At 39.4% G+C, this 17500-nt stretch overlaps 2 protein-coding genes across 5 annotated transcripts in view; one reads left to right on the forward strand and one right to left on the reverse strand.

The window, feature by feature from the left end:
• mtap (methylthioadenosine phosphorylase) overlaps positions 1-17500 on the reverse strand; it is a 63160-nt gene that overhangs the window by 38822 nt on the left and 6838 nt on the right. For 2 of the 4 annotated variants that reach the window (XR_013300829.1, XR_013300828.1), the window contains exons 7-9: positions 15517-15639; positions 15019-15202; positions 11821-11989 (exon numbers count right to left, since the gene is read on the reverse strand). Coding sequence is in view for 1 of the 4 variants with exons in the window: in XM_077604310.1 (XP_077460436.1) it covers positions 15164-15202; positions 15517-15639 (162 nt within the window). In the remaining 3 variants the exon portion in view is untranslated. Of the gene's footprint in view, positions 1-11808; positions 11990-14839; positions 15203-15516; positions 15640-17500 lie in introns of those variants that run through there. The other 2 variants (XR_013300830.1, XM_077604310.1) reach the window with 2 other exon arrangements.
• On the forward strand, positions 11619-13882 carry cdkn2a/b (cyclin-dependent kinase inhibitor 2A/B (p15, inhibits CDK4)). Its single transcript, XM_077604312.1, has 2 exons — positions 11619-11995; positions 12944-13882. The coding sequence occupies exons 1-2, from the start codon at positions 11870-11872 to the stop codon at positions 13193-13195; spliced, it is 378 nt and encodes a 125-aa protein (XP_077460438.1). The 5' UTR covers positions 11619-11869; the 3' UTR covers positions 13196-13882.

The following is a 17500-nucleotide window of genomic DNA, read 5'->3' on the forward strand; positions in this document are numbered from 1 at the left end:
TTATTGCAAAAAGCCTACATTTTTGCTGTTTAACATATTTTTTTCCATCAGGGAATTTTTTTCCAAAAATCATCTGAAAATTCTGAATATTGAACAGTTACGTTATAATTTTATTGTTGACACTCCGCAGTAATCAACATCCGCGTCAAAACCCTTCACTATCATTAGCACTTAAACGCTAACGCTAGCTTGTTTTTGTCACAATACGCAGCAAACTTGTGTTTACACCCCCGATACATATTAGTCATCTTGGCCCGCCGCCATTCCCGACGGTGGGTGTAAATTGCGATTGTCTTCCCGCGTCCTCCTGGCACATCCGCCGCATCGCTTGGACACGTTTTGCGCTAAGCTGCAATATGGCGCGCAGACAGCCATTTTGGCAACGTCGGCGTGAAAGCGGCCCAATTTCACGTCGCGTTGACGCGAGCGGCGGCGGCGGCGCGGCTGCCTGACGGGCTTAGCGAGGTGTTGATTTTTTTTCCCTCGACGCGGGCCGCGCTTTGGCGCCGCTCCTTTTATTTCCCCCGACGGCGCGGCCCCCCCGCCGAATCCCCCTCGCGGCGCAGTCGCGCTCTGCCGTGACATTAGTCAATGAGCCGGAAGGAGGGGAAGGTCGCTTTATCCGCCCGATTTTTTTCCGCACCCGTAGTACCCCCTCGAGGGCCGTGCGAGGCTTCTCCCCGTGGTCGTCCTCCAAATCCCACGCGGCGAGATCTCCTTGTTTACCGTTGTCACGGGCCCTTAAGACTAATGAGGGACTCGGGACCGCGTTCAATTAACGGCGAGCGCAATGCGGCGTGCGTTTTTTTTTTCAAATAAGACCTTTCCAACCTTTCCGTTGGAAGCAAAACTAAAAATCCATGATTAGAAAGAAGTCCAATCTACAGTAATCCCTTGAATATCACGGTTAATGTAGAGCACGTGTCAAAGTGGCGGCTCGGGGGCCAAATCTGGCCCACCGCATCATTTTTTTGTGGCCCGGGAAAGTAAATCTTGAATGCCGACTTTCTGTTTTAGGATCAAATTAAAATGAAAAGTATAGATGTATATTAAATTTCCTGATTTTCCCCCTTTTAAATAAATAATTGTAATTTTTTAATCATTTTTTCTGTGTTTTTAGTACAAAAATCATTTTGTAAAATCTAAAAATATATTTAAAAAAAGTTAAAATAAACATTGTTTTTGATCAATAAAAAACTGAATATTCAGGGCTTTTAATCCATTTATTAAAAAAAAATCTAAATATTATATCTAAAATGGCCCGGCCCACGTGAAATCAAGTTGACGTTAAACCAACCCGAGTCTGACACCCTTGATGGAGACCAAACATGGCCGCGATAATTGAAAAATCGTTAAGTAGGGTTACCCTCATTATAACTTTTCTCGTTGCAAAACTGGCTTCCGCTTATGAATTTCAGCGTGGATTTTTACATTTTTAATGATTTTTTCTTAAAAATGTAACAATAGCAGAAAAAAATCACAAAGAAGTGAATCCGCGATAAGTGAAGACACGATAATCGAGGGATTACTGTATTTGTACTCGGTGGGTGGAGCCAATTAACATAAAACAAAAAACATATTACCGATTATCGAGCTCTACACAGAATAAATAATTAAATGTTTTTAAAGCTTTTTTCTATTTAAAATGTTAAAGACAATATTTTTTAATAATAAACACGCTAAGCTAATTCCCAGCTAAATTGTCCCTAACTAGTATGAGTTATTGGTTGTCTGTCTCCTTGTGCACTACAATTGCCTGGCAACCAATCCTGGGTGTCCCTCGCCAGTGGGCTGGGATAGGCTCAAGCACCCCCCCACCCCACGTTACGCTTTCAACCTTTCACCTGCAGTGTTGTTGCCGTAATGTGATATTTTAATTTGACCTTGAAAAAAGGTGCAATAACAAAGTCAGCAGGAGAAAAAAAAATCAAACTGTTGTCATTTCTCAAGGGAGGAATCTGGCAACATTTTTCTCCCCGGTTAAGTGCGGGAGGGCGGCGTCGGCGTTGCGCGATTAGGGCCTAACGAGGAGGCGTGATGCACACGCGTGACGCACGGCCGCCAGACAAACGAGCTCGGAGGCGCGATGTCACCCGTTTGAGGAGCCGCCACGGTCGCCGTGGGCGGGGCAACCACGGGGGGTATTATTCGGGCCGGATGGCGACTGTTAGCGCGCCGTGGCCATTTCGCCTAGCGGCGAGGCATTTGACCCCAAACCGGCCTAATGGAGCGGCCCGGCTCGGATTAGCGCCTCCAAATCACCTTTTTCCCCTCGTTCCACACTACAGATTTCACCCAAGACGCTGGCCATAAAAGACTCATTCCCCTACCGACACTTAATTGGCGGTCGCACAATATGGCGCTGCTTCTAAGGAGGCATTTACAAGGTTAATTAGTTCTCCGGCCATGCTTCTCTGTTAAATGATTCCTGACTACCACAATGCGTATTCTCAAAAATAAGAAAATGGGATCAATCTAAAAGCTAACGCTAGCTTTTTTTTGTCGACTGACTCCACCCACCGAGTACAAGCGACTGAGTATTTGTTCATTCGCTGCCAGTCGTCCCGCATTTTCATATGTTTAATTTATTTTAAGACATTAATAAATCATTTCCTTATCATTTTCGTGTGTTTCCTCACATCTTTCATACAAAATTGGGAGACTTTGACCAATTTTAAAAGGTGTGCGCGCACCGTGGAATGAATAAGAGAATTTACATATAAAGTACACCTCTACTTACAAAATTCTTGAATTACGAAAAAAGTTTTGGAACCAATTAATTTCGTAAGTAGAGGTTCAACTGTATAGTAATGAGCAATGGAAAATGCATATTTCTGCTAGCGGTACATATTCTGATTATATACCGTATTTTAACAACTATAAGGCGCACATAAGTCTTAAATTTTCTCCAAAATAGACAGGGCGCCTAATAATCCAGTGCGCTTTATATATGGACCAATACTAAAATTGTTATCACGATAAAATAAAATGAATCAGTTGATACGGTACACCGACTACTATTTTCCCGTAGACAAAGTACTGCGCAGTGACTGCTGGGATATGTAGTAGTTCTTTTGTCAATACACCCAATGGATTGTGGCCTGTATACATCAACATCAATACAGCTTGACAAAGCATGGAAAGCACTTTTGGAAAAGTTACGCTAGCTACCGGCTAGCTACTATTTACGAATGGATTGTGGCCTGTATACATCGACATCAATACAGCTTGACAAAGCATGGAAAGCACCGTTGGAAATGTTACGCTAGCTACCAGCTAGCTACTATTGGCGAATGGATTGTGGCCGCCTGGACGAACGTATAAAACTCAGCGTTTTCGATGACTCATTTTTTGTGTGTTTCCTCACATCTTTCATAAAAAATTAAGACACTTTGACCAATTTTAAAGGTGTGTACGCACCGTGGAATGAATTAGAGAATTTACATATAAAGTACACTTCTACTTACGAAATTCTTGAGTTACGAAAAAAGTTCTGGAACCAATTAATTTCGTAAGTAGAGGTTCAACTGTATAGTAATGAGCAATGGAAAATGCATATTTCTGCTAACGGCAAATATTCTGACAATAGATGTCCAGTTCACTTAAACTGCCCGTTGATGGCGCTAGACGTCCAATCCATTTTGACTGAACCTTCCCATTCCAAATGGATTGGACACCTAGCTGTAAGTAAGTTAACATTTTGGTCCAAAAATAAACTATTTCTGCCCACCCACGTGCGATATATGTGGCCCGCCAACTAAAAACTGAATTTGCCATCCCATGTTAAACATTATCACCCCCCCCTACCCAACAAAAAAAACAAACTCAAAAAGACATTTGGCATCGAATGAGTTCCTTCGCTTAAAATGACATTAGGGAAAAAACATTTGCAAAACGTGGCGAAACAGATTGCGCCCAAGTTTGGAAGTCAAGCGGGTTCTCGCTGCCAAATGCCGCGGCGCGCTACGTCGCTAATCACCACCTTGTCTCGTCTTCGCGCGTCGTGCAGCTGCAGGTGGCGTACGGCTTGTTTATTAAAGTCCCCCGGCACGCCACCGGCACCTGCTGCTGCCGGGATAGCAGCTGTAAATAAAAATAATAAATAAAGCCAAATATCTCCATAGAACGAACGCGCACGCCATGTCGCGAAAATCTGCCGGTGAGGCGCGGCTCATAAAAAAGCGCGGCCTGGCGAGGACACCTCGGCGAATGAATGATTCTTATCTTCCTCCTGTCAAATGATTCAATTACACTCAGCCAGACAGGAAATTAGGGATTTTATGTGTGAAGTATTTTGCAGGCGTGGGAGGCGTGAAAGGGCTTTCTAATGAAGCGCGCCAGGCTGCGAGCTCCTAATGAAGATATCCGACAGATGGGAGAAGCGGCGCGCCGTGACCTGACCCGGCGACCCCTTACGCACGCACCCGAGGTGGAGGGTGGCAATTCCGCTAGGAAATGCTGAAGAATACACGTGCGATTGCCGTTTTCCTGCCTAAAAAGCCTCGATTGGAAAGCGGCAAAGCGCTAATTTTACCTAAATGAAGCTAGCGGCGATCCATCGACCAGATGTAAATATTCTCAGACTTTTGCAGTCCACTTTCTTCCAGGACTACTATTGCGACCAGACAAAATGACATGGTTATTTGTACAGTAATCCCTTGATTATCGCGGTTAATGTAGACCAGCGATAAACAAAAAGAGCAAAGTAGTGCTACCCCTATTTAAAAAAATAATACAGTATTTTCACGACTATACGGGTCATCGTATTTTTAGCCGCAGTGTCAGTAACGAGTGCTATTTCTGTATTTTACACACACAAAGGACGCACCGTTTTTATAGACGCAGCCAGGCATGGCAAAACATACACCAGCTTAAATATACGGACACACGCTAAAAACACGTTTTTAAAAAAGCAACGGAAGCAAAACGGTTGTACTTTGTTTAGCCATTTTACAATGTACTCACGTCATCATCACCCACAAATCCATCAAAGTCCTCTATTTCTGTGTCCAAATTGAACAATTGTCCAAATGAGTCATCGAAAACGCTGAGTTTTATACGTTCATCCAAGCGGCCACAATCCATTCGCAAATAGTAGCTAGCGTAACTATTCCGGCGCTGCCTTCAATGCTTTGTAAAGCTGTGTTGATGTCGATGTCCAGGTCACAATCCATTGGCTGTATTGACAAAAGAACTACATATCCCAGCAGTCACAGCGCAGTACTTTTTCTACGGGGAAAATAGTAGATTCGGGGGCTGCTTGCCGTAGTTGTGAGAGCTGCAGAGGATGGTGTACCCTATCGACTGATTTATTTTATTTTATCCTGATAAAAAAAAATTATTGGTCCATATATAAAGCGCACTGGATTATAAGGCGCCCTGTCTATTTTGGAGAAAATTTAAGACTTTTATGTGCGCCTTATAGTCGTGAAAATACGGTAATATTATTTTTTCTTCAGTGCGGAGTTCTAGTAGCAAGCGGAGGACGGGGGAGTGGTTTCTGCTTGCGAATTTTAGCATGCAGTTTCACATTTTTATTAACTGTTTTTTTTTTACTTTATATATGTATTTTTTTTATTTTTTTACTTCAGTGCTGAGTTTTAGTAGCAAGCGGAGGATGGGGGAGTTGCTTCTGCTTGCGAATTTTAGCGTGGATTTTCACATTTTTATTAACTGTTATTTTTTTTAAATATTTATTTATGTATTTTTTTTATTTTTTACTTCAGTGCTGAGTTTTAGGTTTACACACGACAAATTGTAAAATACAACAATTTAAGGCAATTTTAAGGGTGCAGCTTATACGCGCTAATATGCAAGAAAATACGGTAGTACACTTCCTGGATCATTATGACTGTTGAGTCTGTAAGGGTCTGTAAAACAACTTCAGGAACAGGCACAGAAAGAGTGAGACCAATTTAAAGGAAATAGGTTCATCACCAGACTGCAGGATGGGGAGAGACCTCGAACAGCGTGAACGCACGGTCTGTTGGCTTTTATTGATGCGTAGACCGTGTTGTTTTACCTTGTTTTGTCGCCGGTCTTTTGGTCGTCGGTCTTTTGGTCGTCGGTCTTTTGGTCGCCGGTCTTTTGGTCGCCCGTTGCCGCGGTCGGGGCGACCAAAAGACCGGCGACCAAAAGACTGGCGACCAATCGACCGCACACGCTCAGAACTGTGAGGCCAATGTGCGGGTTATCAAATTTTTCAAAAACAGCCTAACTTCGCAGTTTTTCTCCCAAAGAGTGTTTTCGACGACCCTCCCGAGGACACGCCGTGCTTCCACACCTGTAAATACGCACCCTGCTATGTCAGCTAGCGTCTCCGCCTCTCATCGCATCCACGCCATCAACCCCCCCCCCCCCCAACGCAATGTTGTGGGCCGCCTGTGACAGTAATTGAGGGAAGCTGGCCGGAACAAGATGGAGGGAGGGAGGGAAGGATGGAAGGCGGCAGATGAGAAGAGCGACGGAGGGGGTGCGTTGGGGGGGGGAACCATTCATCTGAGACCCATGGATGTGGAATGGCATATTACAGCTCTAATGTGTAATTAGATAGATAGGGAATAAGGTTAGTGTGTGCCGAGGGGGGAGTCGAGGGGGAAGGCCGGCAACGCTGCGAGCGCAGTGCCATCTAGTGGGCAGGGGGGTGACGGGTGAGGGGGTGGGGGGATATTGTAATCAAATGAGGCGCTAATAATGATTCATGAAATATTTTGTGGAATCCCTCATTTCCAAAACAGGACATTTGTCAGGCGGGTGCGCCGTGGCGTCGCGACACATTTGGCGTCATGCGCCGTCAACACAGTCGGGGCTTTTAAACATTCGGCCTGCGTAGAAATCTATGCACGAAAAAAATTATGGCTCAAGCAGGACACGCTGGTTAAAGTGACAGACTATATTTTTGCTAGTTGGCACTTGGATGTTTTTTTGTTAAAGTGACAGACTACATTTTTGCTGGTTGGCACTTGGATGTTTTTTGTTTTGTTTTTAAAGGATTTTTTTTCCAAACGTTTGCCTTGATTTACCCTTTTTTTGGTCAGGAAAAAAAATGAAATTTAATGTAACTTATATTTTAGATCATTTAGCACAATTTGATTATTTGGTTTGGCGTTGGGAATTGATGGACTTGTACTAACTTTATATACTAGTTGAATATATATATATATATATATATATGCATAATTTTTCCACATACTTTAATGTGACTGTATACTTGTAAAAAGAAATATTAATGTTCACCTGACTTTTTGAATAGAAAATAGTCGACTTAAAAATATAAGTTTGAGTTTGAGTGACATTGACGGTACTAGGCGTCCAATTCATTTTGACTGGGAGGCACGAATGAACGAATACGCTATTAATGGCACCCTATGGGTTAAAAATAGTGATTTTTGGGTCATATTTTTAATGCAGATCTTATAGTTGGAGCTGGTATTTACCGGGCCGACTGCAGGTTCTAAATTCGCAGTGGTGGCAATTCCCCAGGGCTTAATTTAAGATGGAGACTTCCTTCCTTTTCCTGATGACAGGTAGTCGGATCATAGGAACACTTTTGATCACATGGAAAGAAGCCACTCGTAAACAAATAAACGATCATCCCCCTCTCGTAAAAAAAAAAAAAAGTTTACGATGCTAACACGTTGTTACGTGTACCTGCATCCATGGGCGGATCTACCAGGGTGGCATGGGGGGGCAAATACCACCCTAAAATAAATTTATTAAAACATCAAAACGGATTTTTTTGCGTTTTATTACTTTATCTAAATTGGAGCTGACTCTTTTTAATGTATTTACAATGGGATTTTTTTTAAACGGATGTATCATATCAATAAAATTATAAATTTATGACGAGCTTTATTAGAAATTTTGTAAAGGTTGGACTGGAGTATATCATTAAATTTGCTACTCCAGGGGGTTTTAAATCATTTTCAGCACAACTGTACGTATATGAAACACTAGTTATATCATAATTTGGATGGCACACATCAATGATAATAAAATTTGTGGATTTGAATACATTTCTAGTCACCTTTTAATTGATAGTGATGTTTTAATGGAGGAATTTCCACCTTTTTAGAAGGGAATCAAGTATTTGTTTGTACCGGGGTGGTCTGCTTCTCAAAAATGGACTTGAGAAGCCCCCTATTAAATGGGCCAGTGACCCCTGACGTCACCCACTAACATGGGCAATGGTGGGCTGCATGAGTGAACAGGTGGTAGCTCGCCAGTCGTTCTTACAGCGCCCCCTACAGGTCAATCGAGCTTTCTGTAGGACAGGGCTGACAAATTCATTTTTTGAATGGGTTTATCTTTTTTTTTAATTTTTAATTAGAACAGAAAAACGGTAAATATTCGATTTTTGGGGTGGAAGAATACATATTATTTAAATGTATTTCTCAGTTTTTTTAAAGGTTTTTAAAATAATTTGGGATTAAAAAATTGGATACTTTTCGCCAATCGTTCTTGCAGCACCCCATACAGGTCAATCCAGCTTCCTGTAGGACAGGGCTGACAAATTCATTTTTTGAATGGGTTTATCTTTTTTTTTTTAAATTTAATTCGAACAGAAACGGTAAATATTCGATTTTTGGGGTGGAAAAATACATATTTTTTAAATGTATTTCTCAGTTTTTTTTTCAAAGGTTTCTTAAATAATTTGGGATTAAAAAATGGGAAACTTTGGGTCACTTTGGGACATGTGCTGTGGAAGAAGTGCAATAATGCAAAACGAAAGTCTTGGCAACTTTATTGGTGCTGTTAAACTGGTTTATTTAGTTGCGTTATTATGCTTTTCTATGAGGTGTGGCATCGTAATTACCCGGAAAGCAGAACGACTTAAATAAAACTGAAGGTAATTGGGTGGCATATGAACATTCTTTTTATGATTTTTTGTCAGCATTTTCATTCGCGTTGCTAAACTAAATAAAAGAAGTTCAAGTTTGGTGTCACTGAAAATAAAGGCTATATTCATTTATATTTCTTTGTGTGTTGCTTTGGAAGACAAACAGATTTGAAAAAACCATTAGTAAGTACAAAGTAAAGCAGTTTACTGTTGCAAATTTAAGTTTACACACCCTTTGTTCTATTCCTGTACTTTTGTGATCATTTCCTTTTTATACTTATTTTTACCTAAACTGATTTCATGTTTTAAGAATCATCTAACATTTAAACAGGTATGTGTTAACCTTTTGGATAAACATTAATAATACATACACATATTGTAATACATAAGGAGAAGATTTTGAATGTGCTCGCGTGTAATCCTGCAGTTAAAATTGTATTCATACTTTGTTTTGTTTGAAAAAACCTCACATAACTTAACCGTGTGCGGTCGATTGGTCGCCGGTCTTTTGGTCGCCCGGACCGCGACAATGGGCGACCAAAAGACCGGCGACCAAAAGACCGACGACCAAAAGACCGGCGACAAAACAAGGTAAAACAACACGGTCTACGCATCAATAAAAGCCAACAATGGCCATGAGTACATTCACTGAGCTGACGTGGGAGTGTAGAAGAGTTTTTAAGAAGCGACGTCAGTAAGGGTCTTAACAAGTTCTCCAACAAAAAACAATAATAGTCCGGGAAATCTGGAGCTTTTCTTTAGCCTAATAATTAATAGGGCATTAAGTATGACTAAATAGTCATTCGCAGTTTGTATTTAGAGAATTTGAGCAACAATTTAAATGGTAATTATCAATAACCTTCCGGGCGACCAAAAGACCGGCGACCAATCGACCGTGTACCAACTTAACTACTCAGATCCTGTTTACAATCAGTTCCACTCTCTTACTAAATACCACAGCACATACTCAGTGCCAACGTACAGTAACTTCCCACTGTAATGACTGCTCAAATACCTCAAACTGTTGATATTTTTCCAAACATCCAATCCATCAAAATAAAATAGTCAACTACTACGATCACACACACACACACACACACACACACACATTTTCCCCCCTCACCATTTATAATCCTTTTCAACGCCACCTGTTTAAAATGCGTGGGCGCGTATCGGGCCGCCGCCGGTAATGATGTCACCTCCGATTAATCATCGACCAAGAAAGAGAAAGACATCCGTCACTACATTAGTTTTTTACACTGCCAGAATAAAACGCCTAATCAAATGGATTATATTTATCTCTATTTTATCTCACTCGCTGGCAATAAAAATATGACTTAGGGCTGCTTATGCCCATATTTTTTTGCGCACACACACACACACACACACATAAAAGGGCGGGGACTTCCAGACTCAAAAGTGGCACACGCTCAACCTCCTTCAGGCCATAAATATGATTTTAAATTCCTCACAGGGCTGCTCACGTGACCGAGTTATTATTTTTTTAAAATTCCGGATCACTCGCCGCCATTGTCTCCCAGTTTAAATGCATTGGACGCCTATTTCTGTCAGTGGCACTGACACATGCTAATTTTTTAGCTTCACTTGTATACGCTATTGTCATTCACACAGGCATCATTGTCTTGGCATAACATGGGCGTGAAGAAAAATTCTAAACATTTCCTCAAGTCGTTTTCCTTCTCCAACTTTGTCAATAACAAAACCAGTTTTATAATTTTATGTTCACCTGCCAAAGTCCGAGTTGAATCGGAGAATTAATCTCCGCTCGATGCTAACGGGAGGGCAAAGCGCTAACCAATCAAATGCACCACGCGTGCACATTCCTGCTAGATTATATATTATCTCGCAAATGAGGTTAATTCGTTCGTTTAGGTTACAAGCGATAAGTGATCGCCTCGCGGGGTTGTAAAAACGTCTTCTTGGTTTTTACGCGTCGTCCATTATCAGTCATTCGGATGATTTTTGGATACACGTACATTTTAAGAGCCAACGTGGGGGTGCTGGAGCCGATCCCAGCTAGCTATGGGCAGGAAGTAGGGAACTCTGAATGGGTTGCCAGGCATTTGCAGTCACAATAACAGCTATGGGGAATTTTTAGTGTTTAGTAAGCCGATGACGCATGCTTTGGGGATTTGTCGGGAAGAAAGAGAACCCATAGAAAACCCACGCAGACACAGACAGAACATAAATACTACACATCTGAAGGCAGACCATAAAAACTAGCATTCAAGTCCACGTCAGTAAAGTCATGTAATAAAAAGATTTTTAGAATTATTTTTAAATTGTTAATATCTATTTTAAACTGAAGGTGTTAAGAATATATCATTACATTGTAGTAGTATTTTTTTTTATCAAACCACTAGAATTGACAGCAAAGTAAAAAAAAATACATTCGGGGCGTATAATAATCCCTCAGAACAATTAAAAATATATCAAATTACATTTTTCATCAATTTATGATTATAAAATAAATCAGGGATTTGTCGGGGGAGGAGGGCATGACGTTGCACAAAATGATACTTAAATAACATACGTTTGGTGAAATGAAAAAAACGATTTAAATTACTTGAAACGGCTCTTTTTTTACGTCTATCGGCAAGGGCACATTTTAACACATCGCTAACTCTCTTCACTCTTGCTTTAAATGGGGAGTTACGTTCAGAATCGAAAGAGTATTTAATAACAATAACGACTACACAAGGCTCCTCCCGTCACGCGGCCGTCAACGCGGAAGGACAACAAAGACATTGCGCATGCGCCCGACACGAGCGATGACGTCACCCGTTTAAAGCCGCCTCTGGTAAAGGCAAGCCCGGACACATTACTGCATTTAGCATTTATGTCGCCTCTCTCGCGGACACGATTCCCACATTAAATACCGGCTCCGGAAGCGGCGTTTTTTAACGTTAGCGATAATAGCCGGCGGACTTCTAATTTGGCAAGGCGTTATCGCGGAGTACCTGTTGTGTGCACCTGGCAGGGGGGGCGTGGAGCGCCGACCACCGGACGATGAGGACTGTGGAGGATGAACTGACGTCGGCGGCCGCCACGGGGAACGCGGCCCAAGTGGAGCGACTCCTCCGGGCTGGGGCAGACGTCAACGGGGCCAACCGCTTTGGATATACCGCTCTGCAGGTTAGGAGTCATTATGTTATTACACAATCAAAAAAAAGAAGGTAAATGGTAAAGGTCATAAACGTCCTGCTAAATTTGCTTGTTAATATAGATATTATTATTGGTTGATAGAACTATTGTTATGCTATCATAACGAGAAAAAGAAAAAAAAAATCTAAATAAAATTGCTTTATGTATATGGAGGCTTTTTCCCATCAAGTTGATTTTGATTAGTTATTAGAGTAGAACGTTAAAAATTATAGTTGAATTAAATATGCCACAAATAAATCTATTTAACTCTTATCCTAAAGTTGGTTTTCTTATATGAATGTAATAAATAAAAACTGTTAAGACCTTAAAGCCATAATAGGAAAAGTGAAAAAAAATCTAATATTAGCAATTAATATGGAAATTTAAAAATAATGAATTAGTATTTTTAAATAATCAAAGAAATGAATTAATACAATGCTAACTGAGATTCAAATGAGAAAAAAATAGACTTTAAGGCCCCAAGAAACATTGTAAAGTTGACTTTTCTTTTCCATAATAATTAACACGTATGTTGTTGACAACCACAAACAATTTAAAGGTCAATTTGTTAAGAGTGCCGTGTAAGCTTTCAAAAGATTATGCATTAAAGGGATCAAAATTATCTTTAAAATCAATTCTTTCAGTGCTTTTTCGTCCTTTTGTTGTAAAATTAAAAAACTACACCAGTCATTTATAGGAGCTGCCACCCTCCCAAATTCAAATAAATTAGACATCTAGCAGTGTCAATGGCAGCCAGTGACCTTTATACAAAGTAAAAGAGCGAAATGAGGGACAATCCCACCATGAGATAAATTTTCTAAAAAAAATTGTAACCGTATTAAAGCAAAACACAGGCTAAAATAGTAGGGGGCATTTTTTTTGTTTTGTTTTTTGTCCTTTTCCTAACCGTTCCTCGCGGGTCGCGCTTCCCGTCGGCAGGTGATGATGATGGGCAGCACGCGGGTGGCCGAGCTGCTGCTGTCCACGGGCGGCGACCCCAACGTGGCCGACGCGTGCACCGGGAGCACGCCGCTGCACGACGCCGCTCGGACCGGCTTCGGGGACACCGCGCGGCTTCTGGTGCGCTTCGCCGCTCGCCCGCGGGCCCGGGACGCCGACAATTGTCAACCCGTGGACGTAGCCCGGAAAAACGGCCACACCGACGTGGTGGCCTTCTTGGAGTCGCTGTGATCGACCCGTGGAGGATTTCTGGGACTTGATTTGACCTTTAAAACTTTTTTTTTTGGGAGCCAATCCGGATATGATCGGAATTTGAACGGGATTTCTTGAATATTTCTTACCGTCCGTCGCTATCAAATGGACTGATGACGTTTTTTTTTTAAGACGACGCGCGTTTACAAGCAGTCTCGAACAAGTCAAGGCATGTTGAGTGCAGGTTTACGGAGGAAAGCTAATCATTTTTTTGCTTTTTTTTGGTCATTTAAAATACGAAAAGTTGAAAGAAAACAGCACGAAGTTCATTCAGGAGGAAATGAAGCACTTTTTTTTTTTTGCACAGATTACGCCCTGTGAACGTTGCTATTTAAATGGTATTTAATCACTTTTGGCTGCCAAAGCTTTTGTGTGTGCGTGCAGTGAGCAATGAGCATGCCAGAAATAAAAATGAAGTATTTCCAGTCTAGGAAATGGACTCGAGTATGTTAGTTTGATGTGCTTTTTAAAATGATACAAATAATATGATAATCAGTGATTATTTGAGTGGTTATCATGTGGTATTTATATTAATTATTCTGGGCTTTATGTTAGAGCTGGTCATGTGTTTTGAGATGCAAATAAAATTTAACACTAACCAGTAAAAAATGTTTTGATAGTATGTCATATTGAATATTATATAAACACTTTTTAAAATGTACTTTTTGGATGTTTAAATGAAAAGAAAAAATAATTTAAATCAGAGAATATTTAAGGTTTTTTTGTTTTCTTTTGAATAGTTTAAAAGTGAATTCTTAGTTTTTTTATTTACTTTTTGGATGTTTTAATTACAAGAAAAAAATAATTTAAATTAGAGAATATTTATGTTTTTTGTTTGCTTTTGAATAGTTTAAAATTGAATTCTTACTGTTGTTTTTTATTTATTTGCTTTTTGGATGTTTTAATTACAAGAAAAATAATTTAAATCAGAGAATATTTAGGTTTTTTTGTTTGCTTTTGAATAGTTTAAAATTGAATTCTTACGGTTCTTTTTTTATTTACTTTTTGGATTTTTTAATTACAAGAAAAAAATATTTAAATCAGAGAATATTTATGTTTTTTTGTTGCTTTTGAATTGTTTAAAATTGAATTTTTACTGTTCTTTTTTGATAAAATAATGGACTGTTTTAAGATCAACAATGTCTGTAAATGATGGCTTGATGATAAAAATGGTGTTGAGTATTTTCATAATTGATTTGTTGCTGATAGGTCATGGCAGCCCTGCTATGAAAAAGTATATTAAAACTAAATTACACTTCCAATGATTTTTTTTTTTAATTTATGATGGTGGTTTTTCAACTATGTTCAAAAATTGAATAAAAACGAAGAAGCTGTCATTTCACTTCAGCCAAAGATTAAAAAAATGAATTATTGAAACACTGGTATAGTTAATTATATAGCTAGAAAAATATACCTTAACGTACATACAAAAATTGGGTAAAGTTGAAATGATTCCAAAAGATAAAGTGTTGTAAAGTACATAAATAATGCCAACTACTGCATTTGGATTTGTACTTATGTGACACATATTTTTAGGGTGAAGTCATTTAGTTTTTAGGTCAAATTGCTTTTTTTTTGGCTAACCAGGCTTGATTTACACACTCATGGGTTTGCTTCAATGCGTGTTTGTACTTTTCGGTGTTTATTTTTTTTGCTAACGTACAAAGGAAGCAATAAATCATGACAGAAGTGGCAAAATAAAACCCGATCAAGTCCATTGAAAAACAATTAAGCCTAAAAATATATACGAAATGACAACTATATCAAACCTAAAATAAATTTAAAGCATAAAATGTCCTTACTTGGGAGGATATGAAAGCATAATCTGTTCCAGAAGTAGACATCGAATGTCTATTGTCGTCGCTGTCGGGAAAAGAGTTCAAATCCCGCTCGAAGTTTCGGTCATTGAAGCTCAGATTTTTTTGTCAAATCCTTTTTTTCTGAGGTTCAATGTTTGGGTAACATGACTGCCGACTGAGCCATCGCCTGCGGGAGAGCAAACAAATGATTACTTTTTAAAATGTTATGACATGTAAACGTGACGTTGGGGTAAATGTCTGACCCATTTTGACTAGGACGAGATGGATGGGATGTCAGTCATGCGGCAATGGATGAACAGGCGCCATTTTGGGTAAAATATAACATTACAAATGAAGCTCTGCTAAGACATTTTTAATGGCATTGAGTTGACATGGTCAGAAAATAAAAATAGATATACTTAATTTAAAATCAATTAAAGGAGAGAAAAAAATCGTAATTTCTGAATTGAACATTTTCCGGGAATAAAATGATTGTCTTACTTTGAGGGAGGTTAGGGTGTGGCTCCAGTCCATCTGGCTGATCTGAGGTATGACGGTCAACAGGATGCTGCTGGCTTTGTTGGCGTTCTCCTTCATGGTTTTCATCACGTTGTCCACGCACACCTGTTATTATTTGTTTGAAAAAAATATATAATAATAAATTAATACAACTCCCAGCTGTCGGATTGATATTATTTTGGTTCTAAATACCGCACAATGCTCCAAAATTATAATAATAATAATTAATACAACTCCCAGCTGTCGGATTGATATTATTTTGGGTCTAAATACCCCACAATTCTTCAACAAAAACAATCTTTAGATTAATACAACTCCCAGCTGTCGGATTGATATTTTTTGGGGTCTAAATAGCCCACAATGCTCCAAAAAATAATAATAATAATGATTAATACAACTCCCAGCTGTCGGATTTATATTATTTGTGTCTAAATACTCCACAATGCTTCAAAAAAATGTTTGCTTTAAATTAATACAACTCCCAGCTATCGGATCGATATTTTTTGGGTCTAAATACTCCACAATGCTTTAAAAAATTCTTTAAATTAATACAACTCCCAGCTGTTGGATTGATATTATTTTGGGGTCTAAATACCCCACAATGCTTCAAAAAAATGTTTTCTTTAAATTAATACAACTCCTAGCTGTCGGATTGATATTATTTTTGGGTCTAAATACCCCACAATGCTTCAAAAAAATCTTTTCTTTAAATTAATACAACTCCTAGCTGTTGGAATGATATTATTTGGGGTCTAAATACCCCACAATGCTTAAAAAAAATGTTTTCTTTAAATTAATACAACTCCTAGCTGTCGGATTGATATTATTTTGGGTCTAAATACCCCACAATGCTTCAAAAAAATGTTTTTCTTTAAATTAATACAACTCCCAGCTGTCGGATTGATATTATTTGGGGTTTAATACCCCACAATGCTTTAAAAAAATCTTTAAATTAATACAACTCCCAGCTGTTGGATTGATATATTTTGGGGTCTAAATACAACCACAATGCCCCAAAATGAACATGTCTGTCACTATTTATTATTGTTCATTACACTAGGGAAAACCATTTTTGACAGCTGTTTTCAATAACCGTCATTTTTTTAACACGGTGGGTTTCGTCTCAAGGTTTTTAACTTACTCCAGGATTCCCATTTCCAAGAATATGAACATACCGTGCTTAAATATATTCAAACATTGACATACGGTGAAATGTAAGGACTCCAATGTTTATTTAACGCTAGGCGTTTACAAACAATATGGCTAGTTGTGCAAAAGGAATGTCCAAATGCTGATTTTTATGCCAAAGAAATTATGTTTTAGTGATATCAATTCGTTTCCTTTCTTTTTAGACCAATTAAAAATAATACAAAAAATAATGTAACCAGTTACGTACATGTAGTAAGAAAAAAAATGTCCAAATACTGACTTTTTTCACTTCAAAACCGATTTTTTCCCCAAGAAATTATCTATTAGTGATACCGATTCATTTCCTTTCTTTTTAGACCAATAAAAATAATACCAAAAAATAATTTATCCAATTACATGATACCCTGTTACTATGATTAGTTTCTAAAGTGAAGTAAGGGCATCACCAAATAAGTCAGAAAAACTCTGACCGGTTTTACAAATCCGCAGCCAGACTGAAGATATTTTAGATTGGTTTTTTTTTGGGCCAAGTATTCTCAAGAGTAGTCTTCATCGATTGTCCCGCTCCGGAGTTCCGGGCGCTGAACTCTTCCCCAACGCTCGCCACATCCTTCCGCTCGCCCCTGCTTCACATCCACCTCCTAACCTGCCTCCGGCACCCCCACCGCCCCCGACTCTATCTTCTCCGCTGCCAGCCTCCGGTGTAGAGGAGGCTGACTCACCGTGACTCATAAGCTCGCTTGTCTTCATCCGGGAGAAAAAAAAAAAAAAGCTTGAGGTCAAGCCATGTCCAGTGGGTGATACAAATTAGCATTGT

The sequence above is a fragment of the Stigmatopora argus genome, chromosome 7 (assembly GCF_051989625.1).
Source record: "Stigmatopora argus isolate UIUO_Sarg chromosome 7, RoL_Sarg_1.0, whole genome shotgun sequence".
Lineage (NCBI taxonomy): Eukaryota > Metazoa > Chordata > Actinopteri > Syngnathiformes > Syngnathidae > Stigmatopora > Stigmatopora argus.